The sequence below is a fragment of the Geotrypetes seraphini genome, chromosome 7, assembly GCF_902459505.1.
Source record: "Geotrypetes seraphini chromosome 7, aGeoSer1.1, whole genome shotgun sequence".
NCBI lineage: Eukaryota > Metazoa > Chordata > Amphibia > Gymnophiona > Dermophiidae > Geotrypetes > Geotrypetes seraphini.
The window spans coordinates 176588988-176615536 of record NC_047090.1 but is presented as its reverse complement, the minus strand read 5'-3'; the positions used below and the strand labels follow the sequence as shown (position 1 = coordinate 176615536).

Sequence of the window (26549 nt, the reverse complement as noted above, 5' to 3'; positions counted from 1 at the left end):
ACAAACACCTAACCCTGGAGAAGCACACCGACAATACAGTCAGGAAAAGCTTCTCGGCGCTCTGGAAATTACGCAAAAAATATTTCGACGACACGTCATTCCGCCTTCTAGTCCAATCCTCCATTCTTAGCATACTAGACTATTGTAATATCATTTACCTGAGCTCCACGAAGAAAAACACCAGAAGACTCAGAATGATCCAAAACACCGCTGTCCGCCTTGTATTCGGCTTGAAAAAATGGGACCATGTTACCCCTTTCTACCACAAACTTCATTGGCTGCCATTGGAATCCAGAGTCCTATTTAAATTCGCTTGTTTCTGCTACAAAACAGTATTCGGCCTAACCCCAAACTACATCAACCCACACTTCATCCTGAATAACAGAGTCAAGAACCCCCGCAGAATCCAGTTATTTGCTTTCCCCTCCCTAAAACTCTGTCACTCCAACAAATTCTTCGACAAAACCCTCGCCTTCCAGGCTGCCAAGCTAAACCCATGGATAGCCCAATTAATCCTCGAGGCTCCAACCTACCCCAGCTTTAGAAAACTACTCAAAACACACCTCTTCCAAAGCCACGACACTTAATGGCCCCCCTCCTCATAGATCCCCCCTCCCCCCCTCTATCTCACCCCTCCTCCCCCCCCCGACCCACCTTTTCCTTCTCCCCAATTTTATCTTCTCCCCTGCCTGCATCCCTACTCCTCTCAACACCTAACTCCACGCAACTCTGTTCAACTATTACTTAACTGCATGTAACTATACTTAATTTATGTAAATCTGTTCAACCAACTCTTAACTGCATGTAATCCATGTTTAACCTATGTGAACCGCCTAGAACTCTCTGGGTATGGCGGTATACAAGAATAAAGTTATTATTATTATTATTATTATTATTAATAAAATCTATGTTTCTGTGTTTTATTGATGAAGCATTGGGTGAATAGGGGGGGATAAAATGATTGGTTTTTGTACATTTCTAACTTGCTTCTGTTGACTTGTTATATACTTGTGTCTTGCATTATTGAAAAAAGAACTGCATATCCTGCTTGTTTTCAGAGAATGCCATGTATTGTTCCTGAAGGTTTGTACAGTGCTTTGGTTCTATTAAAGTTTAGGAAGGTGATCCAGAAATCTTTTAAATAAATACAATTATGAGTCATAATGTATTGCTTTATGATTTAACAATACCTGGTCATGATAAACCTCATGCAATTTCACTACGTTAGGGTGTCCTTCACAGAGTTTTAAAGCTGTTACTTCTTTCTGGGTGTTGGCTTCCAGTCTAAAAATCAAAACAATTAGTAATGAACTGTTTTAAGTATATTTCCACGCATAAACAAAATGATACACTCCAACGCTGCATTCATATTTTACTTTTATTCTAATTTACCTCTAACTGCAGAACACTGTACTAGGATTGAACTAATACAGATAATTTAACTCTTGAAAATACTTGTAGGTCCTTTTAGAAACTCCCCTTTACTTTGCTAAATTTTACAATCAACAGAGACATCTAATATTTTGGGGCTAAGAAAGAATTCTTGCTTTATTATTTTGGTAAAAATGCATACCGTTTACTGATTATTTTTACTGCATACTCTTGGCTAGTTTTCTTGTGCAAGCACTTCCGACAAATTGAGAAACTTCCTTCCCCTAAGGGCTTTTCTTTTAGATCCAGTTCATAATGCTGGTAAAATGGTGAGTCCTGTCAGGAGAATGGTTGGATTTCATAATGGCAACATGTTTAACACACATACAAAATAAGATCAGAATACATGTTAGAAAATGGCTGTGCTCTGAATGCAAAGAGGAGAAATTAGGTTCTTACCTGCTAATTTTCTTTCTTTTTGACCCTCCAAATTGGCACAGACGAATGGGTTTACGCTCCTCTACCAGCAGGTGGAGACTGAGAACACACAGAATTCTTACAGTACAAATGGGCTATGCAGTAGAAGTCTGCACGGGAACGGAGATCGCGGTCTACGGGATTCCCACGGGGACCCCTCCCAGGCCCAGGCACTATATTCTGGAGATCCTGATGCATGGGAAAGGAATGGGAAGCCGTCCAAATCCCCTAAAGAAGAGGATCCATCACCCGTGGAACCTCTGGCGTTCTCAAAACGCAAAACAGAGGACACCTGAAGAATAAGCTCTTGGAGCTCTTCCCAGTGAAAAATGCAAACCACAGATGAATTCTCCCCTGCAGGTGGCTCAGATAGACAGACATTCGCATTGTCTGCCCCCTCTGGAGGGTCCTTAAATCCCCAGAAAGACCCAGATCCTCATCAGTGAACAAAATATTGTCCAGGAACACATTTTCCTCCCATGAAACTGCTTAGGTGGGTATGGAGGAAGCGGAGGAGGCACTGGTGCATCCTTACAAATAAACAAAATCCCCAGTTGATGCCGAAGCCACCAAAGAGCAGCATGCATGCAATACACCTTGTACATGGTGAGAACAAAATCCGGAGAAAACCCCACTGGTGGGACAGAATCACGCTCCCCAGCAGAAGATGAGGTCTGCAAGACCTGTTCCTGCCTCTCCAACCTAGGTGGGAACTCCTGAGAAGACTCAGCCAAAATGGCGGAGTTTCCCGCCAAGGAAGAAAAGCCCACAGAAAAAGGCAACCTCAAGGCTGAGGACACTGAAGAGGCCTGAAAAAGCAAAGCTGCGGTAAGGGAATCCTCAGAAAAGCCAATGCACCAGTAAGGGAATCTCCAGTACCTTTGGCAGTAAGGGAAGCCTGGTGTTCCCCCTGCCAGTAGCCTCGACACCTGAGGAAACCCCAGCATTGTCAGTGGTTAGGGAGCCATAGGCTTCCCTACTGCTCATGGCTAATGCACCTGTTGTAACTGTCAAGGAAACCCTCGAGCTGGCCAGCTCCGTAGCTAGCAATGGTTCCCCTTCCAGCCCTGAGCAAAAACAACAAAGGCCAGTTGCATTAAGTCCTCGGCAGGCATACACTGCATACTTCTTTAGTTTGCAAAAAGTGTGCATATCTAATCTTCTATTTCTGCATTGCTCATATCTAGGTAGGCTCAAGGCGACTTAAAGAGGTGGCGAGGAAGGAGAAGAGGTGGGGAGGAGGGGATAGGGAGAAGGGTGGAGGTGGGAGGAGAGGATACAGGTGATTAAGTGTCAAATAGATGAGTTTTCAGTTTCTTCCAGACTATGGTGTGGGGGAGGCAAAATGAAACCAGCAACTGAATGGGAGAAAAAATAAATGAACACAACCTGGCAAACTGGCACAGAAAGAAAACACTGCCTCGGAACTTCTTTTTTTTTTTGTTTTTTTAAGTAATAAGGAGCAGACCCACAGGCACTCAAAACTGTAGTCTTTGCTTGACTGTGGCAAGGCGTACCGTTGAGGATCCTCTAATGAAAACATGGGGAGGTGGGGAAAATAGGGGGAGGGATTCGACCAACAGAGTGTGACACTTCCGAGATGGTAATGGTCTCACAGGACCCCAGCTCAGACTGACTAGAAATAGGAACAGAAAAATACCCCACTGCCTAACCTTTCCAACAGATCCTGCCAAGGCCTAAATTTAGAAGACTGCACAGACTTACCACTCCACCTGCTGGAGACTGAGAACAGACAGATTGATTCTATGAGGGACTACACAGCCCATCTTTACTGTAAGAATTCAGTGGCAGAGGAGCATAAAACCCATCTGTCTGTGCCAGTCTGGAAGGTCGATAATCCTGCTTTATTATATGCTTCCCTTTTGGTTGTATGTTCCCTTTGCAATTGCTAATAAAGATATAAAAAATTAAAAAAGAAGTATTTGTTTTATTAATTTTCTTTATAAATTACTAATTATCTACTATGTATCAAGTTATTTAAAATAAATCAGCAAGTCAGACCCAGGACACTGAGACAACTGTTTAGAATACATTACAGTAGAGAATACTTTCTCACTAACAAAAGTATTCTCATTTAATTAGACATTTTCAGAATGCTTTCAATTTTAAATATACCCTGCTGAATATTACCTTCATCATAGCGCTTCTAGCAATAGTTGTAACTCCAGGTCGTTCAATACCCAAGTGATATGGAAGAGGGTCTGAAATGGCTGCATTGCGATTAAACAAAATAGATGGAGCAACAAAAGAATATCCCTAAGGAACAAAACCAGAGGATGCAATTGAGTTTCTGTAATCCTGCAGATGGCAAGCAAATTAACAACCTCAAGCACTACAGAAACTTCATTGTGGTTAAGTAAAAACCAATCAACTAAAAATGGATAAATGTGGTGCCCAATATCTTTATTGCACAAAACAAAGGAAACGCCCGATTGTTCAGTCCAGCTGATATATTTTTATCTTCATTTTTACCATTTTGTTTGTACGATTGAATCAAACACCATTTCAACAAGTGAGAACTAGAGCTACACATTAGAGAATGACACGATGGTTGTTACCCGCGGCTAGCTGCGGATAACCCGCCAAAACGGTGACCAAAAAAAAAAGGTCACCGCGAGTTCGGGGACAAGGCCATTCACCGCCCCATGGAGCGGTGAATGGTAGCACGGGGCGGTGAACAAGTAGTGAACGCGCGGTGAATGAGCGTTCAATCCGGCAGCCCACTCTCTCCCGCCGGCTGTCCATGCATCTCCCTCCCTCCTTTTCCCTTACCTTTTCTTCTTGAAACTGGCGATTTTCTATAAGGCTACGAGCTGTATTACAGCCGGAGCCTTGAAGTCGCGTCGCGTTGCCTACTGGAAAAAGTCTCCTCTGACGCAACTTCCTGTTTCCGGTTGCATCGGAGGAGACTTTTCTAGCAGACAACCTGACGCGACTTCAAGGCTCCGGCTGTAATACAGCTCGTAGCCTTAGAGAAATCGCCAGTTTCAAGAAGAAAAGGTAAGGGAAAAGGAGGGAGGGAGGGAAATGCACGGCTGGCCGGCGGGAGGGAGCTGCTGGACCGCGTGAAGGGTGCTGGGGATGGGGGGGATGGAGAGGAGAAGACGCTGAAGACAGGGACAGTGACGGGGCAGTGAAAGAGACAGCGGGGACGGTGACGGGGAGGTGAAGGGGATGGCAGAGACAGGGACAGGGCGGTGAAAGGACCAGCGGGGACGGGGCAGTGCAGAGGATGGTGGTCCGGGGACGGGACGGTGACAGGGACAGAATTTTTCCCCGTGTCATTCTCTACTACACATAACATTATATCTAAGGTTCGGAATCCTGAGGCAGGTCATAGGGCCGAAACACATACTTGTTGAGTCTTGACTGCACTAAAGATATTGGGCACCACAGGTCGCCACCTTTGTGTTTTTGTATTTCTACCGTGGCAAGGTAGGATCTCCTGTTTGGGTACAGTAAAAGTATACACAAACATTTATATAAAACTTCTCTTCTTAAAGCAGGCCTTGCCATTTTTCAATTGCTAATCAACTGAAAACAAAACATTCTGATTCAGATTTAAACTTGTAGTGTGTCTTATGTTTATCCATTGAATACATCTCACCCGGATGTGTACCAAACCTTAGCACAAATCCTAAACTCCTCACATCCAATATCAGATCCCCCAGCTCCTCAGAAGTACCACCTGGGCTCACAGATTTTCATTGCCCTAGGCTTTATGTACTATCTCTTCACTGGAGCTATTTAATGGTAAAACTTATTTTTTTTTTTTATAACACCCCTTTGGGCATGCTTAGTTTATAAAAGTATTTACCGTATTTGCCGGCGTATAAGACGACTTTTCAGTATCTTAAAATCCTCCCCAAAGTCGGGGGTCGTCTTATACGCCGGGTACTGTTTTACATGTACTTACTTTACATTACAGAGCTGCACGGGGACGCCCCTAGGATCGCGGGGATCCCGTGGGGACGCCCCCTAGGGTCGCGGGGATCCCATGGGGACGCCTCCGAGGGTCGCGGGGCTCCTGCGGGGCTGGATGCTCAGTCTTCTGGATGTACGTGGCTCTTCTTCTCCCTACCTTCTCTGCTTGCAGCACAGAGCCGAACGGAAGTCTTCCCGACGTCAGCGCTGACGTCGGAGGGGAGGGAGGGCTTAAACAAAGCTTAAACAAAGCTCTCCCTCCCTCCGACGTCAGCGCTGACGTCGGGAAGACTTCCGTTCGGCTCTGTGCTGCAGGCATGGCAGGTAAGGAGAAGGAGAGTAGCCTCGCGGTACCAAGAAAGAGGGGCGGCTGCCCCGCCCCGGTTGCAGCACAGCCAGCCAGGTTCCCTTACTTTTGTGGCACTTCCCCGACCGACCGATAACAGCCCGGGTCCGACAATCCTCCCTGCCCTGTAGCCGCGAATCTAAATACCTTCTTACAGCAGCTGTAAGAAGGTAATTTAGATTCGCAGTTAAGGGCAGGGAGGTTTGTCGGACCGGGGCTGTTGTCGGTCGGTCGGGGCAGTGCCACAAAAGTAAGGGAACCTGGCCGGCTGTGCTGCACCCGGGGCGGTAGAGAAGGTGTGCGGAAGAAGGGGTAGTCTTATACGGCGAGTATAACACAAAACTCTATTTTTTAACTAAAAGTTGGGGGGGGTCGTCTTATACGCCCAGTCGTCTTATACGCCGGCAAATACGGTAGCTTTTAGTGTGGTCTTCCTTTCAGAGATATAGGAGCCAACATGTTTCATCCACACCAGGTTTTTTTCCAAGGCTTATCATCCCTTATTTAAACTTTACGCCATCATACCGGAGTTAGATATAGTGGCGATCACAGAGACATGGTTCGCAGAGAACCATGACTGGGATGTAGTTATACCGGGCTATAATCTGTTCAAGAAAGACAGAGTAGGAAGAAAAGGAGGAGGAGTAGCATTATATGTTAAAGAACATATTAAAGCCACACAATTGCAGGATCTGCAGGGCAAAGGAAGAGGCACCGTGGATCAATTTGGGAAGAGGGAATGGTGACTATATTTACATTGGTGTGGTATACAGGCCTCCTTCACAGACAGAAGAAGTAGATAGAGATTTAATAGTAGACATTCAGAATATATTTAAAAAAGGGGAAGTCTTGCTAATAGGTGATTTTAACATGCCGGATGCTGATTGGGGTATCCCTATTGCGGGGTCGTCTAGAAGTAGGGAGATTCTGGATTCTCTACAAGGAGAACTGTTCTAGCAGTTGGTAATGGAACCCACGTGGGATGGGGTCATACTGGACTTAGTGCTTACAAACGGGGAAACTGTTTCTGATGTTACAGTGGGTGATCATCTGGCATCCATTGATCACTGCATGGTTTAATATTAAGATGGGTATAGAGAGGACTCATTCAAAAGCAAAGGTTCTAGACTTTAAAAAACTAACTTTGTTTGGATGGGGGATTGCGTCTAGGAACTGTCTGGATGGGAACGTCTGGAAGGAGTGGAAATGCAGTGGTCAAAACTGAAAGGAGTAATTGTAAGAGCGACAAACCTTTTTGTGAGGCAAGTAAGTAAAAGTAAGAGGAGAAGAAAGCTGCTTTGGTTCTCAAAAGTAGTAGCTGAGAAGGTAAGAAATAAGAGTTTAGCTTTCAGAAACTACAAAAGATCACAGAAAAAGGAAGACAAGCAAAAATATCTGGAAAAATTAAGATAGGCTGGTCGTGTAGTCAGGAAAGCAAAGATGCAAATGGAAGAAAATATAGCTGTCACGGTAAAGAGACAAGACCTTTTTTAGAAATGTTAATGATAGGAAGAAGTGCAAAAGTGGCATTGTGAGACTCAAAGGTGAAGGTGAGGAATACGTAGAAGTTGATAAAGAAAAGGCCGAATTGCTTAACAAATATTTCTGTTCTGTGTTCACAGCTGAAGCGCCGGGAGCGTGACCACAGAAGACAAACATGACTAGGGATGGAGGAGTAATAGACCCTGATTAATTTTTCAGAGGCTTGTGTTCATGAGGAGCTAGCTAAAATAAAGGTAGACAAACGATGGGGCCGGATGGTGTATATCCGAAGGTGCTGAAGGAACCTAGGGAAGTTCTAGTAGCTTCACTGAATGACCTTTTCAACGAGTCTCTAGAGTCAGGAGTGGTACCAGAGGTCTGGCGAAGGGCAGATGTGGTCCCTCTCCACAAAAATGGAAATAAGGAAGAAGTAGGGAATTACAGGTCGGTAAGTCTGACTTCTGTGGTAAGCAAATTAATGGAAACACTTTTTAAAACAGAGAATGGTCAAGTTTATGGAATCCTGTGGATTACAGGACCGGCGGCAACATGGATTCACTAGAGGTAGGTCTTGTCAGACAAATCTGATCAATTTCTTTGACTGGGTGACCAGAGAATTGGATAGAGGATGTGCGCTAGATGCAGTGTATTTAGATTTTAGCAGTGTTCCACATAGATGTCTAATAATCAATGGAGATCGCTCTGAGGAAAGGGATGTTACCAGTGGTGGCCTCAAGGTTCTGTTCTTGGGCCTGTTCTTTTTAACATTTTTAGAAACGATATTGCTGAATAATAATAATAATAATAACTTTATTGTTCTATACCGCCATAATCAAACGACTTCTAGGCGGTTCATATTGAAAGAAGGCTGAACAATCAGCGAATTACAGAATGCATTAAGAGGAAATGTTACATAAGAGATTGGAGTTACAGAATTATAGATGCATGGAGAGAAAAGTTACATAAGAGATTGGAGTTACATGGGGAAGGAATATATGAGAGGTTGGAGTTACCTGAGAGATTTCATCAGGAATTGCAGCGGGGAACTAACATAGTGAGAGAAGGTCATCTGTTTAGGTAATAAATTTGTCGAATAGAATGGTTTTAATTGATTTTCAGAATGCATTGTAGTGCTGTTTGGCTTCATTTATGCAGTTTCCCAGCCAGGATTGCTGTCTGTTTGCTTGGTACATGAAGGTTCTGTCCAGGAAGGATTTGTATTTGCAGCCTGTGATCTTTGGGTATGCAAAGATGTTTTTGTTTCTGGTGGTTCGTGTGGGGTTGTGTAGAATGAAGTATGTTTGCAGGTAGGAAGGTGCTAGACCCCCAGACTTGTTTGAAACAGATACATGCAAATTTGAATAGTATTCGCGCTTCCATTGGTAGCCAGTGTAGTTTTTTGTAATAGGGGCTAATGTGGTCTTTTTTTCTCTGTCCGAAGATTAAGCGGACCGCAGTGTTCTGTACTAATCTCAATTTTTTTACTGTTTTTTGTGGGATACCCAGGTAGTGATGTTGCAGTAGTCCAGGATAGATAGGATAAGCAACTGCACCAGTAATCTGAAGGATGTTGTGTCAAAAGTATTTTTTGATAGTCCTTAGCTTCCACAGTAAGTTTGTGTGGTCAGCCATGGTTAGGTGTGTATCTAGTGTGATACCCAGTATTTTTATGGTTTTGGATATTGGATATTCGTGGTCATTTATTTTTAACGACGTTCTCGTTATTTTGTCATTGGGGCTTACTAAAAAGACTTTTGTTTTTTCTGTGTTTAGTTTGAAGTTGGTGGTCTCATTTTTCAATTTCTACCATTGTGTGTGAGAGGTTATCTATAATTTCATTTGTGATGTCATTTAAGGGGATTAGGATGGATATATCGTCAGTATATATATAGTGCTTTAAGTTTAATTTTTGTAGTAGGTGACCTAAGGATGCGATGTAGATGTTGAACAATGTGGGTGATAGTGGGGAGCCTTGGGGGACCTCCGATGGGTTTTTCCATGGGTTGGAGTAATTTCCATTGCTGGTTACTCGGTAGGATCTGTTCGTTAGGAATTCTTGGAACCATTTCTTTACCTTTCCCGAGATTCCCATTGCATTAAGGCACAGTAGCATGATTTCGTGGTCTACTAGGTCGAACACACTGTTGAGGTCTAATTGCAGGATCAGTGTGCTTTTGCCTTTGCTGAAAAGATCATAGAGGTGGTTTAGTATGGAAGCTATGACAGTTTCTGTGCTGTATCCTTTCCTGAAACCTGATTGGTGTTCACTGAGGATGTTAAATTTGGCTAGGTAGTTTACTAGTTGAAGGTTGACCAATCCTTCCTGTAACTTTGTGAAAAGGGGGATGCTTGCTATGGGTCTGTAATTGGATGTCAGTGCTGTTGAGTTTTTCTGATCTTTGGGGATAGGTGTAATCAGTATGTGTCCCATGTCCTTGTTTAATGTTCCGTTTGTAAGGGCGGTTGTTAGCCAAGTGAATAGTTTCTTTTTGAAGTCTGGTGGGGCAACTGTCATGATTTTAGGAGGACATTCGTCAAGTAGGCAATTTGATTTGGTGTACTTATTGAATAAACTTAGGAACTGATGCCAGTTTGGGAACTCGAAGTGGCCCCAGATCATGTCTGCTCTGGAATCCTGATTGTGGGGTTCAAGGTAGTGAAGTGTATTGGTTGTGGGTGTGAGTAGAGTTTCTCTTAGGTCTGTGATTTTATTTTTAAAATAGCTGGCTAGGGTATGAGCAGATGGGGTGCTCTCATTGTCCTTTTTCAGGATTTGTGTTGTGTCTGTTAACTTTTTACTAGCTTGAACAATTCTTTACTGTTTATTTTATCTGTGCCTATTTTTTGTGCGTAGTGCTTTGTGCATTTTTCTTTGATCAGATTTTTGTATGCTTTCATTTTTTGTTTCCAGTTTGTCTTGTCTGTTTCTTTGTTTTTTTGTCAGATTCTCTCCAGTTTTCTTAGTTCCTGTTTGTTGGTTAGTAGTTCTGAGGCAAACCATTCATTTTGTGGTCTATCTTTTTTATTTTTTGTATGTTTGATATGGAACTATTTGGTCTAAAAGTTCTTTACATAATTTTTTCCATCTTGTTGGAAATTCCTGTATTTCGGTGGTTGTGGGACGTAGCTCATAGAGAGCCCAGAATTCAGTTGGGTTTATAATACCATGACTGGTTATTGTTTTTGTATTTTTGCTTTTGTATTTCAGTTATGAATTCTGTTTTTGCCAACGTAGGTCGAAGTTGCCAATATAGTGGTCTGACCAGATGCATTTTTCCCAGGTCCCTTTATAGTATTGTATTTTTGGGTCTAGGGTTTCTTTGTGAGAGAAGGTAATCATGTCTAGTTTGTGTCCTTTTTCATGGGTTATCTCTGTGTCTGGAGTTGGAAAATCGAGTGACATTAGGAAGCTGGCGATTTCAGTTACTTCTGGCTTTCCCTTTTGTTCTAGGTGTATGTTTATGTCTCCCAGAAGTAGATTATATGATCCTTTTAGGGTATTTACGATTAGGAATTCGAAAAATTATTCTCTGGCGTTTGACCATTTTTTGGGTGGGATATAAAAAAGAGTTGTAGTTAGTGATTCTTCTAGTTGGGCATTAGTGATTTTGCAAGTTAGTATTTCTAGGTTTTCTGAGGTTTTGAAATCTGTCTTGATGTGATCAAAGGATTCTTTCAGTATGATCGCTAGACCGCCTCCTTTTTTCCAGCTTCTTGATAGTGGGAGTATTTTGTATCCCTGTGGTAGGATTTCTTTCATGATAATGTCTGTGTCAGAGACCATCCATGTTTCAGTCAGAAACAGGAAGTCCGGCTTTGTTTGCAATATCCAGTCGTTTATTATGTGTGTTTTGTTTCTCACAGAGCAGGTATTAAGATAGTATCCCTTAATGTTTTCGTAGCTGGTTGGAGTTGGAATTTCAGAATGTGTTAACTTTTTTAGGTTTCTGTTATTAGTCTTGTTCCTGTATTGTTTGTGGGGTTTACGGGTGGTGTTTATCGCTGGGATTTGAAGTGGGCCTTATTCTGGGTAGTTTTTTTGGAGCTGGTGGGAGTTTATTGATTTGGTTAGTTTGGTTGGTCTGTGCCAAGAGGAATAGGTGTGAATGGGATGAGGGGATTTGTCTTCATTTCCCCAGCATCTATAGTATATTAGGTACAGTATCCCTAGTAGTAGTTGGTGTTTGTTAAAAATTGTCATGTTGTGTGAGGTGTAGTGAGATGTAGGTCGTATCGGGTAGAGATGGGCAGTATCAGTAATTGTGTGAGTGGTAGTTGTTGGTAGTGTTGTCTAGTTAGCAGTTGGTTTAATTGTCTAGTTGGAGATAGTAGGTGATAACAGGCTTAGAGGATTGTCTAGTTGGTAGTAATAGGCAATATTTACTGGATGTCTGGTAAACAGTAGTAGGCTATTCTTACTGGTTGTCTGGGTGACAGTGGCAGGTAGTAGCAGGCAGTAACAGGCTGACTTACGGCTGTATATAAAGGTTGAAGCTGTTTTACATGCGGTAAGAGTCTAAACATGAAGGGTTGTCGGGTAAGATTTGCCTCTTTGCGGATGATACAAAAATCTGCAATAGTGTGAATAACATGAAGAAAGAAAGACCTGGTGAAGCTTGAAAAATGGTCTGAAATTTGGCAGCTAAAATTTAATGCTAAGGAATGCAAGGTCATGCATTTGAGCTGCAAAAACCCTAGGGAACGGTACAGATTAAGGAGTGAAGAGCTTAAGTACACGACAGAAGAGCGGGACTTGGGTGTGATTGTATGTGATGATCTTAAGGTGGCCAAACAGGTGGAAAAGGTGACAGCGAAATCTAGAAGGATGCTAGGTTGCATAGGGAGAGGTATGGCCAATAGGAAAAAGGAGGTATTAATGCCCATGTATAAGACTTTGGTGAGATCGCATTTAGAATATTGTGTACAATTCTGGAGGCCGCACCTTCAAAAAGATATAAAAAGGATGGTGGTCTTCATCATAAGGCGAATGGGGACAGACTTAAAGATCTCAATCTGTATACTTTGAAGGAAAGGTGGGAGAGGGGAGATATGATAGAGACGTTTAAATACCTATGTAATGTAAATGCGCATGAGTCGAGTCTCTTTCATTTGAAAGAAAACTCTGCAATGAGAGGGCATAGGATGAAGTTAAGATGTGACAGGCTCCGGAGAAATCTAAGGAAATATGTTTTTTACAGAAAGGGTGGTAGATGCATGGAACAGTCTCTCAGAAGAGGTGGTAGAGACAGAGACTGTGTCTGAATTCAAAAGGGCCTGGGATAGGCACGTGGGGTCTCTCGGAGAGAGAAAGAGATAATGGTTACTGCGGATGGGCAAACTGGATGGACCATTTGGCCTTTATCTGCCATCATGTTTCTGTTTCTCTTTTGTACCTGCTTGCAGCCACACTGACAAAGTAGGTCAGCAACGAAAGGAAGCATAGTGAAGATATATGTACTCTTACTAGGTTTCGCAAGCAGTTCAGCCTTAGGGAATAAGCATGGAGGGATGCAAAAACTTTTTCTCAGTCCACCATCTCCTCTCATTGGCAGTGACATAAAGGGTGAGCCACCAGTGGCTGAACTGAAAGAGGATGCCAATTATAACTTTGTATGAGTCTGAATATATATTATACATGCATATACACACATACAAGTTAAATTTCAATTCTTGCAGTTCCCTAATTACCTGAAATATCCTGTCTGCATTCTGAGGCACGGCTGCAGGAGAATATGTGGGATCCATGTCCGTAAACTCTTCCGCAAAATTACCAACATCTAATTCATTCCGAATAACTGGTTTAAATGGAGCTGGTACTTTTTTGGCAGCCAAATTAACCCAGTTTATGTTCTAAAATGAAAAAAGGCAAATCTACTGTGTAAATTTTTCCACTTAAAGTTTTCCATCCTTACAAAATAAGGGAAACAATATACAACACATAAGACCAATAGACTGATATGGAATTCTTCAGTTGCGTACAAGCACACTATGAAGATTTCTTTATGTTGGCAGTAATTTGAGAACTATAAATTGCAAGAAGAATTAAGTCATTGTACTGTTTCTTTTGAATTATTTCTTTGGAAAAAAATGCTGTGAGGAAAGAAAATCAATTTAAACATACAATGCATGTTTTGAACCAAGCAGTAAGGGAACAGGCAACAAAAGACTTTCCTCAGTAGTGCTGTGCACACCTGTTCAACAGCTCTTTGTCTCTAAAACCCAGTATACACAAGCCAACGGTCACAGTAAGAAACTGCTGAAAACACTTTACTGTCTTAAGTACTAATCTAGTTTCAAATCCAGAATAAGTCTTGCTTCACTCAAATAAAATGCCATATAGAGCTGGTCTGATGAAAGCCATAAGGAGATAAAACAAAAAAAAAAAAAGCTGCTGGCCAAAATCCCCCAAATCAAGCAGATTTGTTAATAATTCAGCAAAAGCATTATACAACTTGTAACATAGCACAAACTTGTATTTCCCTTTTCTCCAGCAGCCCCCAACAAATCTATATTCGCACTCTTTCTTATCCCACAGATACCGTATTTTCACTCATATACCGCGCACACGGGTATAGTGCGCGGGAAACTGTAATTTATGTAAAGAAATTTTTATATACCGCGCACACCCATATACCACGCATGCCGCCCCGACTCTCCCGTCGCCGCCCGACTCTCCTCTGGCCCGCCCCGACTCTCCTCTCCCCCGTGAAGTCCTGTCCCCACCCTGAAAGCCTGATGCCCCCCCCCCCGACGTCCAATTCACCCCGCAGGACCGCTCGCACTCCCACCCCGAAGGACCGCTCGCACCCCCACAGCCTCCCCACCCCCCCCCATCATCATGGAGAAGCTCCTACCGTTCTCCTGCTGCTTCCTCTTCCGGCGGTCCCAGCCCTTCTGTGAGCCCTGCGTCTGCCTCTTCCGGCGGTCCCGCCCTTTCTCTGATGTCAGAGAAAGGGCGGGACCGCCGGAAGAGGAAGCAGTGCAGACGCAGGGCTCACAGAAGGGCTGGGACCGCCGGAAGAGGAAGCAGCACAGACGCAGGGCTCACAGAAGGGCCGGGACCGTCGGAAGAGGAGGCATTTCAGAGCAGGGCTCACAGAAGGCCCGGGACTGCCGGCAGAGGAAGCAGCAGGAGAACGGTAGGAGCTTCTCCATGATGGGGTGGGGGGTGGGGAGGCTGTGGGGGTGCGAGCGGTCCTGCGGGGGGGGGGGGTGTAAATCGGATGTCGGGGGGTGGTGCGAGCGGTCCTTCGGGGTGAATCGGACGTCGGGGGGGGGAACTATGTAAAAAAAACGTTGTAAAACACGCTCATGCGTATAACACGCAAGGTTATGCACGGTTTGTAAAAATCATGTATAACACGCGCGTTATATGCGTGAAAATACGGTATACACGTTCTAAATTAGAGACCAGATCAAGCCCAGTGGTGAAGCTAGCAGCAGCAGAAGCATGGACTTGCAAAGATGCAAGTTCAATGCACTTTCCTTTCCAAGGCCCATACAAAAGGAAGGTCTTGAAAGAGGAATGTGCACAGAGGGCCGTATGCATCTTTACAATTCAATGCTGCTGTTGCTGCTTCCACAGCTACCATGGGGTCTCAGACTTGTCTAAACTAAACTAAAACTTAGCTTTGTATACCGGGGATCCAACCAAAATGGAGCTTGACTCGGTTAACAGTACTTAGTAAGTTTAGGCCTGTGCAGCAGGAGAGAATAAGGAAAGAGAGTTTATGAAGGGCTGTTGTAACATAGTCTTTCTTCTTGGGATAGAGTGGCCTGGAGTCCACCCTGCTTGCTCTGTTTGTTTGCTCATCAGCAAGGTTGTTTTTGTAACATATACCTAAAATAACCCCTGTAACCTACACCCAATGAGAAAGCCTGCTCTACTTGGGAAAAAAAAAAAAAAAAAAAAAATCAAGCAATTACTACCTTTTTGTATGTCTTCAGAGATTTGTAATATGATCAGAGCTGGTATAGCATTTGTTAAAAACCAACACACAACAGTGGAGGTCCAGAAAACATTTGGTGTGCAGTTTTATTCGTCAAATCAACAAGTCTTGTGCGGTGGCTCGACATGCACGTGTTTTGGCCTCTACAGCCTGCCTCAGGAGCCTTTGAAAACCAAAGCGTAAATTGTTTGTGTGAAACAGATCACTAACACGACTTCAGAAGCGCTGGTATATATTGTATGGCGTGTGCAGTATATACCAGCGCTTCTGAAGTCGAGCCACCGCACAAGACTTGTTGATTTGACAAATAAAATGGCACACCAACTATTTTCTGGACCTCCACTGTTGTTTGTTGGTTCTTGACTTGTTGTGTGGAGGCCTTTTCCTGGTTTCCGTTGCGACAGTATTTGTTAAATACATATTTTGCATAGTTTGTCTGTAATGGTGCAAACCCCATTCAAAATGTAAAGTAAATGAATGAGTTATTGCAGCAGAAGCATCTTATCACAACCTTTTCTTATTAATTTATTTTCAAAATATATAACTTGCTATCTTCCAATGATCAACTCAAGGAACAATAAAAAAAATATACAAGATATAAAAATCAAACTAAAATACAATCCTGCCTATAGTCAACCTGTGGCGATCTGCGGTTTTTAAAAAAAATGCTGGCTGTCACAGGCAGATTTAGCCTTGTATATTCAATACCAGGCCATGTCTGGATAGCAGCAATGCATATCCGGGGCTAATTAAATTTAAGGAAGCTACTGGGCTTCGCGGGGCTCTGCTGATATTCAGCCAGGACCCGCATAAGTTTAAGTTTATTAAGAACTTAATATACCTCTTTGGATGAAAACCTATTCAAGTTTCAAGTTTATTAGGATTTTATATACCGCCTATCAAGGTTTTCTAAGTGGTTTTTTTTTTTTTTACAATCAGGTACTCAAGCATTTTCCCTCTCTGTCCCGGTGGGCTCACAATCTATCTAACGTACCTGGGGCTATGGAGGACTAAGTGACTTGCCCAGGATCAGAAGGAGCAGTGCAGGATTTGAACCCACAACCTCAGGGTGTTGAGGCTATAGCTCTAACCACTGCGCCACACTCTCCTCCAATGCAATAGCAGAAGTGAGCCAAGTATAGAACAATGAAGCCATTGTGACATCATTGAGGAGGTTGGCTCTTATTGGTGGAATGGGGCATTATGACATCAGGGAAAGGGATTGGGACTTGTATACCACCTTTTTGTAGTTTTGCAACCACATTCAAGGCAGTTTACATACAGGTACTTCAAGCATTTTCCCTCTCTCTCCCGGTGGGCTCACAATCTATCTAAAGTACCTGGGGCTATGGAGGATTAAGTGACTTGCCCAGGGTCACAAGGAGCAGTGAAGGATTTGAACCCACAACCCCAGGGTGCAGAGGCTGTAGCTTCAACCACCACGCCACACACTCCTCCTATTAAAGCAGTTTACAACAAACAAGTTATCAGAGTAGAAAAGGACAATGGTTTATAGGAAAAAATAGTCAAAAAACAGTGACAATACAAAAACACTTCAAAATAAAACAATCAAATAAAGGAGAGACAGCGGCCATTGAGGCGCAAGTCAAGGCCCTTGAAGAAGCTACAAGGCAGGGTGGTGGGGAGTGCCAACTTCTCCGCATTGCCTCTGAAGACCCGGCCCAGTATGTTAAAGACTACGGGCTTCTTTCACTAAGCTGTGATAGCGTTTTAGCGCACGCTAAACCCGCGCTACGCGGCTAAAACTAACGCCAGCTCAATGCGCGTCAATGCCCTAACGCAACTTAGTAAAAGGAGCCCTATGTATTGGCTCATGCCTAAGTGCATGCTAGAAAAGAAGAACCACCTGGCCAAGAGCAGTCCTCAGACACTGCGGAGGAACATCCCTTTTTAACCTGAGAGGAGTCAGCCTAATGCCCATCACCCATGGATGCTAACAGCCACAACCGTGATCCACACGCTTGCAGATATGTGCACCAAGGAGGACACTTTACCTCAGCACAGATTTTAGTGCTCAACAGAGATTGGGCAGAAGGAAAAGCTGGACAGTTGTCAGCAGAAAGAGCATCAGCCAAACACCCCTTGCTCAGACAAGAAGCATCTGAGCACCTGTACCCCATGCCACTGTTCAAGTACAACATATCAGACAAACCTCTATGGGACAGGTCTCACTGTAACCAGCCACAAATACTGTCTGTCATCCAGACCGAAGCACATGACTCGTCAAGCACTCATTAGAGAATGACACGGGAACAAATCTTCCCCATCGGAACTCTATTTCAATGTCCCATCCCTGCAAGTTTTGCCGCTGTCCCTGTCTCATTCCTGCAAGCTCTGCCTTAACTGCACAAGCCTCGAACACTTATGATTTGGTTCAGAATTTTTTTTTCTTGTTTTCCTCCTCTAAACATAGGTGCATCTTATGGTCAGGCGCGTCTTATAGTGCAAAAAATACGGTGCCAAAAAGATCACATGTATTTATTATATTCATGATGTGTATATGTGATTCCTGGAACTATAATCTGGACAGAGGCATCATTATAATATTACTTCCCATATAAATATACCTTTAAAGGAGTCAGGTGGCAGGGTATTCACCCCTTTCTGCCTCAATCTCAGCCAAAAGGTCAAGAAGAGATTTTGCAGCTCCAACTCTAAGCTTAAATTTTAAGTCAAAAAGCATACTTATATAGGATATAATAAACATATATATATATATATATATATATATATACATTCTCTTACCTGGAAGAAGGGATGTTTTTTTATTTCATCAGAACCACCTGAACCACAGCCCAGCCTTTTCCGAGGGTCTTTAATCAAGAGACCTTGAATTATATCTTTAGCTATGGAACTCATTTCTGGAGGGTATGGAGGGTCATTTTTTAATATTCTCCTGCAGACAAGTTACATGTTACAATTAAATAAAAGTTTATACAACACTTATACACATCTCTGGAATGAGGCAAATGAGTGTAAGACAATTTGATATACTGTTAATATACTGCAGTCATAACTATCTTTGAAAAGGAGCAAATGATTTTGCTAATTAAGTGGCCTGCAACGTTTTTATGGAGGGCACTGGCTCCTCCATATACTAGTTTTGGGAGCATGCCCCGTCAGAACGTTATCACTCTCTATAAAGCCCCCACCATCAAGTTTATTCCAGTTGGCCTCCATCACCTTGCCACCTTTCCACCTCATCTTCTCCAGAAGCCACTACCAGCTTCAGCCCTACCACTGAAAGCTGTTTTTCCAGTAATATATGGCTCTCATATTTGAGCTGTGTTGCACTTGAACGCCTGTGTTATTCTCAGTCTTGCGAGAATGGCACAAAGCTATGGCCATCTTGAGTGCAAGTCTGTAATTGTGCATCTCCTTTCCTTCACTGAATATTAGTGTAACTAATATTAATACATACTATGTGCTTTGTAAGATATGCACATTATTTACAGAATAGCAGTTAGGTGAGTTTTGGGCATTTATGCACATAATTTGGGCATTTATGCACATAAATTATTCCCACAGTGCAACTCGGCCTTACTTAGAGAGCTGACATACATGGGTAATGATCCTTCTATGGTGTCATTAGTCTAATAACCTATTCTTCATATAGTGCAACCTCTTTCTTTACAGTTATTCAAATCAAATATATTTATCAGAAGTTGGATCTTCAGTAGTGCTTTCTACAGATTATGTTTACCTCCTTATGTTTGCTTTCTACTGATTATGTTTACTTCCATAGGTAAGTGTGCATTGTCCTCGTCATCGATCACTTTACTTCTTGACGTTTTATTTAAATTTATTTATATATTTTTAAAACAATTTAAAGCACTTATCTGCTTCATAATGTCCATTGGGGGACTGAAAACTGACATGTTTGCCACCTGGCTGTATCAAGGACAAAACAGAAGAGCGTTCTTGATGATAAGATTCTGTCATGTAAGGGGACATACTTGATACAGCCAGATGGCAAAACATGTCAGATTTCAGTCCTTGACCGACATTATTAAGCAGATAAGTGCTTTAAATTGTTTTAGAAACATATAAATACATTTAAATAAAATGTCAAGACATAGGCACATGAACAGAAGTAAAGTGATCGATGACGAGGACAGTGCACACTTACCTATGGAAGTAAACATAATCCATGGGAAGCACTACTGATTGGGTTTTAAGAAAATGTTGTAGACACAATCGTTTGTTAGTGCCTTTTTGTGCTGAGATTATACATAATGTAAGTACCTGCTAATGTATTACCTGATTAATGATCAAATGGTATAGTTTTTGTAACTATTTAAAATGTTTGTCTAACATTTAAGACTGTGATTATGTAAACCGCATAGATCAGTGGTTCCCAACCCTGTCCTGGAGGACCACCAGGCCAATCGGGTTTTCAGGCTAGCCCTAATAAATATGCATGAGAGAGATTTGTATATAATGGAAGCGACAGGCATGCAAATCTGCTCCATGCATATTCATTAGGGCTAGCCTGAAAACCCGATTGGCCTGGTGGTCCTCTAGGACAGGGTTGGGAACCACTTGTATAGATAATACATGGTATATAAATTTTAAAATAAATAAAGAGGGCAAACTATATGAAGAGTAGGGTCAACCTTACTTAGAGCCATAAAGTGCAGGAAGTAAAGTAGGTAAAAGGCTATAATCCCTTGATGTAAGCTCTAGGAGTACTTATGTTTCACTGAACCCATGTTGAACTCATTTCATTAAAGACATAATTAAGGCTGGAAAATAAGGATGGTTTACATTTCATAACTACGCAGTTAAAATGCAACAGAGATTCTGCTGAAGTTCATCGAGAACTGACTTAGTAAACTATACCAATCTTTTATAATGTGCTTTTACTCCTTTTTTACCTCCACAAAAGCAGACACAATACACAGAATGCACCTTTATTTTACCTTAGAACATAAAAAGTTAAATTGAATCAAATTTTAATTAAATTTGAAATGGATCTCTTCCAAGTTTTTTAACTTTTCAACCCAACAGAATGCTGGAAAGAAATCAAACAATAAAGGGCTGAGAACATCTGTCTGCCTGGAGCAGGATGGGATCAAAGTTGGTGTAGGAAAATGGACTGAATCAAATTGAGGATCTAGCGAAATAAAGTCCACCCCACCCCCCTTAAAAAAAATGGCCTTATGTACTATATTTCTATGGGAAAATCAGTTCTAGCACCTGCAGCACAGAAACATTGTTACATTTACAATTAGAAGATAAAAATAGAAGCTAAGAGATCTACACACAACTCATAACTGTGCGTGAGTAGAATGCGTGAGTAGAATACTTGGAGTACATGAGTAGGAGGTACTTGGAGAGACCTCCCAGGAGAGACTTGGGAGTTATGATTGACAAGTCGATGAAGCCGTCCGCGCAATGTGCAGCAGCGGTGAAAAGGGCAAACAGAATGCTAGGAATGATTAAGAAGGGGATCACGAACAGATCGGAGAAGGTTATCATGCCGCTGTACCGGGCCATGCAGCGCCCTTACCTGGAGTACTGCGTCCAGCACTGGTCACCATACATGAAGAAGGACACGGTACTACTCAAAAGGGTCCAGAGAAGAGCGACTAAAATGGTTAAGGGGCTGGAGGAGTTGCCGTACAGTGAAAGATTAGAGAAACTGGGCCTCTTTTCCCTTGAACAGAGGAGATTGAGAGGGGATATGATCGAAACATTCAAAGTACTGAAGGGAATAGACTTAGTAGATAAGGTCAGGTTGTTCACCCTGTCCAAAGTAGGGAGAACGAGAGGGCACTCTAAAATTGAAAGGGGATAGATTTCGTACGAACATAAGGAAGTTCTTCTTCACCCAGAGTGTGGTAGAAAACTGGAATGCTCTTCCGGAGGCTGTTATAGGGGAAAACACCCTCCAGGGATTCAAGACAAAGTTAGACAAGTTCATGCTGAACCAGAGCATACTTAGTAGGGCTAGTCTCAGTTAGGGCGATGGTCTTTGACCAGAGGGCCGCCGCGTGAACGGACTACTGGGCACGATGGACCACTGGTCTGACCCAGCAGCAGCAATTCTTATGTTCTTAATTTATGAAACAAGGGGGGGAAACCTGAAACACTCAAATGTGGGAACATACCCTGCGTCTTGCTGGGGTCATGAATATTATCACTGGTCTCCCCTCCCCCTCACTGTTTTTAACGTGAATTTTCTTTTGTTTAAATTCTGTAAAGTGCAAATATCACAAAATAATGGATAGAAAAATTTTGGGAGGTAAGAAAAGAAAGACTTAGCTTAAAACTCCCGACGGAAAGTCTTCCGTTTCACTTATGCTTCATCAGGGGTTTTGTGTTTCTCATACCCGAATCATGGGTGCTTTAAGACTTCGTATAGTATTTCTTGAAAAACTATCCAATATTACACCATTTTGTTACCAGCCACATTCAGGCTTACATCCATAATACTATATGAAGTCTTAAAGCACCCGTGATTCGGGTATGAGAAACACTAAACCCCTGATGAAGCAGAAGTGAAACGGAAGACTTTCCATCGGGAGTTTTAAGCTAAGTCTTTCTTTTCTTACCTCCCAAAAACTTTCTATCCATTATTTTGTGATATTTGCACTTTACAGAATTTAAACACAAGAAAATTCACACTAAAAACAGTGAGGGGGAGGGGAGACCAGTGATAATATTCATGACCTCAGCACATTTGGATGTTTGAGGTCTCTCCCCTCGTTTCATAAATTGATCTAGCTGCACTAGACTATTCTACTCACGCACAGTTTTGTACATTTAAACTTAGTAATTAGGGAATTCCTCCTGTCAAACTATCTTTCCCCTGTCTGCTCTGTCAGAAACACACAAAGCTAACACAGATAGGCACATACACACAGACATACACAATCACAAATACATAAACACAGAGACCAACACAAATGGAAAGTGGTTAGAAATTATTTCAATTACAATACCAAAAATCTTTCATATAAAAACCAGTTCTATGGCTCGAATATCCAGGAGCCTCTGAACTGTCACTCAGACCCTTGCCTCTTTCTCTATCCATCTGTCTGATGAATCTAGAAACACACCTGCTCGAGGGCAATAAAACTCGATCCTGTGACCCTTTTGGATGATGTCCAATACTCAGTGGTCCGAGGAAATCTGTCCCCACTCCCTCCAAAATGCCAACAGTCTCCCACCAATATGTGGAGGTTTGGCAGCCAATTCGATATCATTGGAATTTTCTGAAGGTTGGGTTGACGCGAGACCCTGAGGCTGCCTGTGTTTGGAATTGCCAAATTGTGACATAATACTATCGAGAATGGTGAGAGGAATGAAAATTGCCTCTACCCCCTCCAGGGGGCAGAAAGATCTGCTCTCTGGCAGAGACCTAGGATGGCAATCCGACACATTAGCCATAAGTTCATCTAGATCACAGGATCATGGTGTAAGTGGTAGTTGATTCCCAGCATTTTGCTAACTGATATTGGATGGATAAGGTGATTTGACTGGTAGACTTTATATTGCTGCATGCTGGGAATTTTAAGTGGAAAGGATTTCTGGTGGAATATCTGTGGAGGCACCCTGAAGTAGGATGGCCAACTCTGTTAGGTAGTTGTGGGCAATCTCTCTCAGGATCTTAAAGGCAGTGATGCCTAATTTAAACTTGATCCTTGTGGCTGTGTGCAACCACGGTGAGCATGGACCAAATATGGAAGTGCAAAGACGTCTCAGTCATCATCAAAAAAGGCTGATCACTGCCATTGTGTTCCTAATCACGACATATGGCTGTGAGACATGGACACTCATGAAAGCAGATAGGAGAAAAATCGACACCTTTCATCTGTGGTGTTGGACAAGACTTCTATGAATCTCATGGACAGCTAGAATCACCAACAAAGATGTTCTTGATCATATAAACCCAGAGTTGTCCCTGGAAGGCAAGATTACCAGACAGAAACTGAACTATTTTGGACATGTAATGAGGGTGAATTCACTAGAAAAGGAGGTGCTACCTGGAATGATCAGTAATAAAAGGAAGCAGGAGAGACCAAAGGCCGATAGGCTGGATACCTTCAAGAATGACACAGGAATGAACATCAAGCAATTGAAAGAAGCTGTGGAAAACAGGGAAGCATGGCGAGGACTGGCCTACAGAGTACTGTAATATGCTTAAGCGGTATATCAAATGTTAATAAAACAAACATATCTAAGGGTCGGATACGACTGAATGGATTGTAGTAGTAGTTATATATTTGATGATATGAGCAGAATGTTTCTCAGAAAGAGTCTCAATACCCTTCCCTCTTCTGTTTCCTATCCAGGGATGACTGTCTGCTTTGTTATGCACTGAGGAGTTCTCACAAGAAGAGGTTTACAAACCACAGGTTCAGGAATAGAGTGCACGTCTACAAGAAAGAAGATTAACGAGATAAGAATCTATTCTTTCCATATATATTTTTAGGTCAGAATCACATGTCTACTCTCACGAGTAGCCTTTAATCAATCTCACATGCTTTCATGTGAAGAAGATGCAGAGATACATAATGCTTCCAATTTCATTGTTTTTAGTTATATTTATATTCTACTAGTGCATTAGCAAGTTAATCTTTCTACATCCAGGTATCTCCCTATTTCACTCTACTCTTATTTCTCATTCTGTGTTATTTGGCACACTCCAGCATGAAACTTTTGATTGCTTCGCCTAATATCTATGAAGAGCTATTATTAACAACCCAGACAGTATTTTCCTTACTCTTCCAAACAGGGTTCTCTGTTATACTCTTTAATGCTAACAGGTGTTGCTATCTGGTTACTAAGAAATGCCTCTGTTCGGGACAGGAGCTGAATCTTTTATCCTTTAGCACATAGTGAATTGCAAATAGTGTGCTGTGGCAAGATTCGGGGTGTGCTGCAGCGAGATACGAGCCTGTCACTGCCAGCACAGGCACTGGCGCCTCTCCTCCTCTCTGCCCCCCCTCCAGCAATGGAAGGATTTCTATAACCTGTGTGACAGGGAAGCTCCTGTCACGGTGAAAACTACTACTGAAACTCCCCAGAATGCAGCACAAGGCTGGATAAAACCAGACATGGAGTCAGGACAGCTGGCTCAGGCAAAAGTAGGCAAGCCCAGGCAGGTTCCAGCACAGCTGAAGAGCCAATTAAGAAAGGCTCTGCAGACCACTGATTTCCCCTATCACTCCTTTCCTGAAGTCAGGGAGAAACCTGAGGCTAATTTAGAAGGGGGTGGAGTCAGACCCCGGGGTTGGCCTTATAGGAAAGATCAATTTACTGGAGAAAGGAGGAGGGAGGAAACGAGAGAAGGAACTAGAGTGAAGAGAGAGGAGAACCAGAAGGAGTGGTTGAGAAGCCAAACTACTCACGTGGGTTCCAGGTCACAGAGGGTGCCTCAAGTCCAGCAGGAACGGAGGGCAAGATGCCCACACCTAGGGAAAGGTGTTACTGCCCTGGAGAGGTATTGTGACTGGCAACTCAAGCCCCAAAGAGCAGGGCTGAGAAAGCCTCCCCAGAGAAAAGCTGCAGATAGTTTTGCAGACGTACAGAGAGGGGGAGGGGAAGCACAAACGGAAAGAAGTGAAGAAACTTCAAGCCAGAGTTCCCGGGAGTGTGAATGGGAAATGGACAGCATACTAAGTAATGAGATAAGTGAAGAGGGCATGGACCTTGGAGAATATGATGTTTGCATGTCCTAAGTTAAACTCCTGAAGAACGGTATCCTATTGTTTGTATACCCGACAGCATGAGCAGTGCGGGCAGAGTTAACAAGGTGCTAATAATGTGTTAAACAAATGCAGAGGGCTGAGAAGGAAAGGCTGGACGCAAGCCGTGCTCAGCTAGCTAGGCTCATAAAAGGTGAAGTCCAGAGTGAGAGCAATCAAGCCCGGCAGGGGCTACGAGCCAAGGAAAGCTTTAACTGACTTATAAGTTTGCTGGGATTTTCCTGGTGATAAGGAAGTGCAATCTTGCTCCTTAATAGAACCTGGACTGAAAGAATAATGGGGGGAGAGGCCCTCTAAGCACTGTAACCAACTGAGGTGAATGTTTTATGTTTTTTTCTTCTGCTGTGTATTTTCTTTGAACTTTGGGTTAGTAATAAACCTGATACTTTATTCTAAAGAATCCGGTATCCGGGTCTTCCTTCCACTGCCATATAAAAGGCGTATTAAAAATCTTACTTGTGGTCCGGGCCGCAGTTTCCTACTTACTCAGAGACGGGCCCGGTCACAAGAAGTTGGTGGCAGTGGTGGGATCGCGCCGCCCACAGGTTAGTGGAGGAAGTACGCCCAGAGGTTGGAAAGGAAAAACCCCAAGAGGAAAAAAAAAAAAAAAAAAAACGGCAAAACCACAGAAACACGAAGGTTGGTTTTTTTTTGTGCAAAGCAACAGCTGGTTTTGGCAGTGGAAAATAGTGCCAGAAAGGACTGTGTTCACAAGCTGGTAACACAGTGGTGTGGAATGTGGGAACAATTCGAGCGGGGTTGGATTTTTTTTTTTGAAAAGCCATAAATTTCTTAACCGGACTTTCTTGGAGACTGAGGATTAAAAGACCCAGAGGCAGCATTAAGGCATCTGGAGGCCACCGTCAGCAGAAGAGTGGAGTGGAGTCCGGAGGAGCGGTTCCAGGTTCCGGAGTTCCTGGTTGCAGGAGTGGCTGGGGAGGCCCTAATATCCCAAGGCTGAGACACATCAGTCCCTAAGGTAACGGTACTTAGGGGTGGCTGATGTGGATTGGTGGGTAAGGGGGACCAGAAGCTTGGGACCAGAAGGGGAACACCATAGTTTGAAAAGTCCGCACTTGGGTTCCTGTTCTCTCTTGTTTGTATTTCAGGATGGAGGCAGCCAAGTTCCGGACTGGTCTGGAAGGGGAGATGCACCGTATGCAGCTGCATTTCCAGGAGATGTTGCAGTCGCAGGCAGAGCTTTGGAAGGCTGATCACCAGGCGCAGCAAGCAAGGCACACG

At 43.0% G+C, this 26549-nt stretch overlaps 1 protein-coding gene across 3 annotated transcripts in view; it reads right to left on the bottom strand.

The window, feature by feature from the left end:
- Nucleotides 1-26549, bottom strand: part of RPS6KA5 (ribosomal protein S6 kinase A5) — a 153854-nt gene that overhangs the window by 74526 nt on the left and 52779 nt on the right. For all 3 annotated transcript variants that reach the window (XM_033951033.1, XM_033951035.1, XM_033951034.1), the window contains exons 8-12: nucleotides 18337-18487; nucleotides 13310-13471; nucleotides 4000-4125; nucleotides 1574-1707; nucleotides 1191-1284 (exon numbers count right to left, since the gene is read on the bottom strand). In XM_033951033.1, the coding sequence (XP_033806924.1) occupies nucleotides 1191-1284; nucleotides 1574-1707; nucleotides 4000-4125; nucleotides 13310-13471; nucleotides 18337-18487 (667 nt within the window). The remainder of the gene's footprint in view (nucleotides 1-1190; nucleotides 1285-1573; nucleotides 1708-3999; nucleotides 4126-13309; nucleotides 13472-18336; nucleotides 18488-26549) is intronic.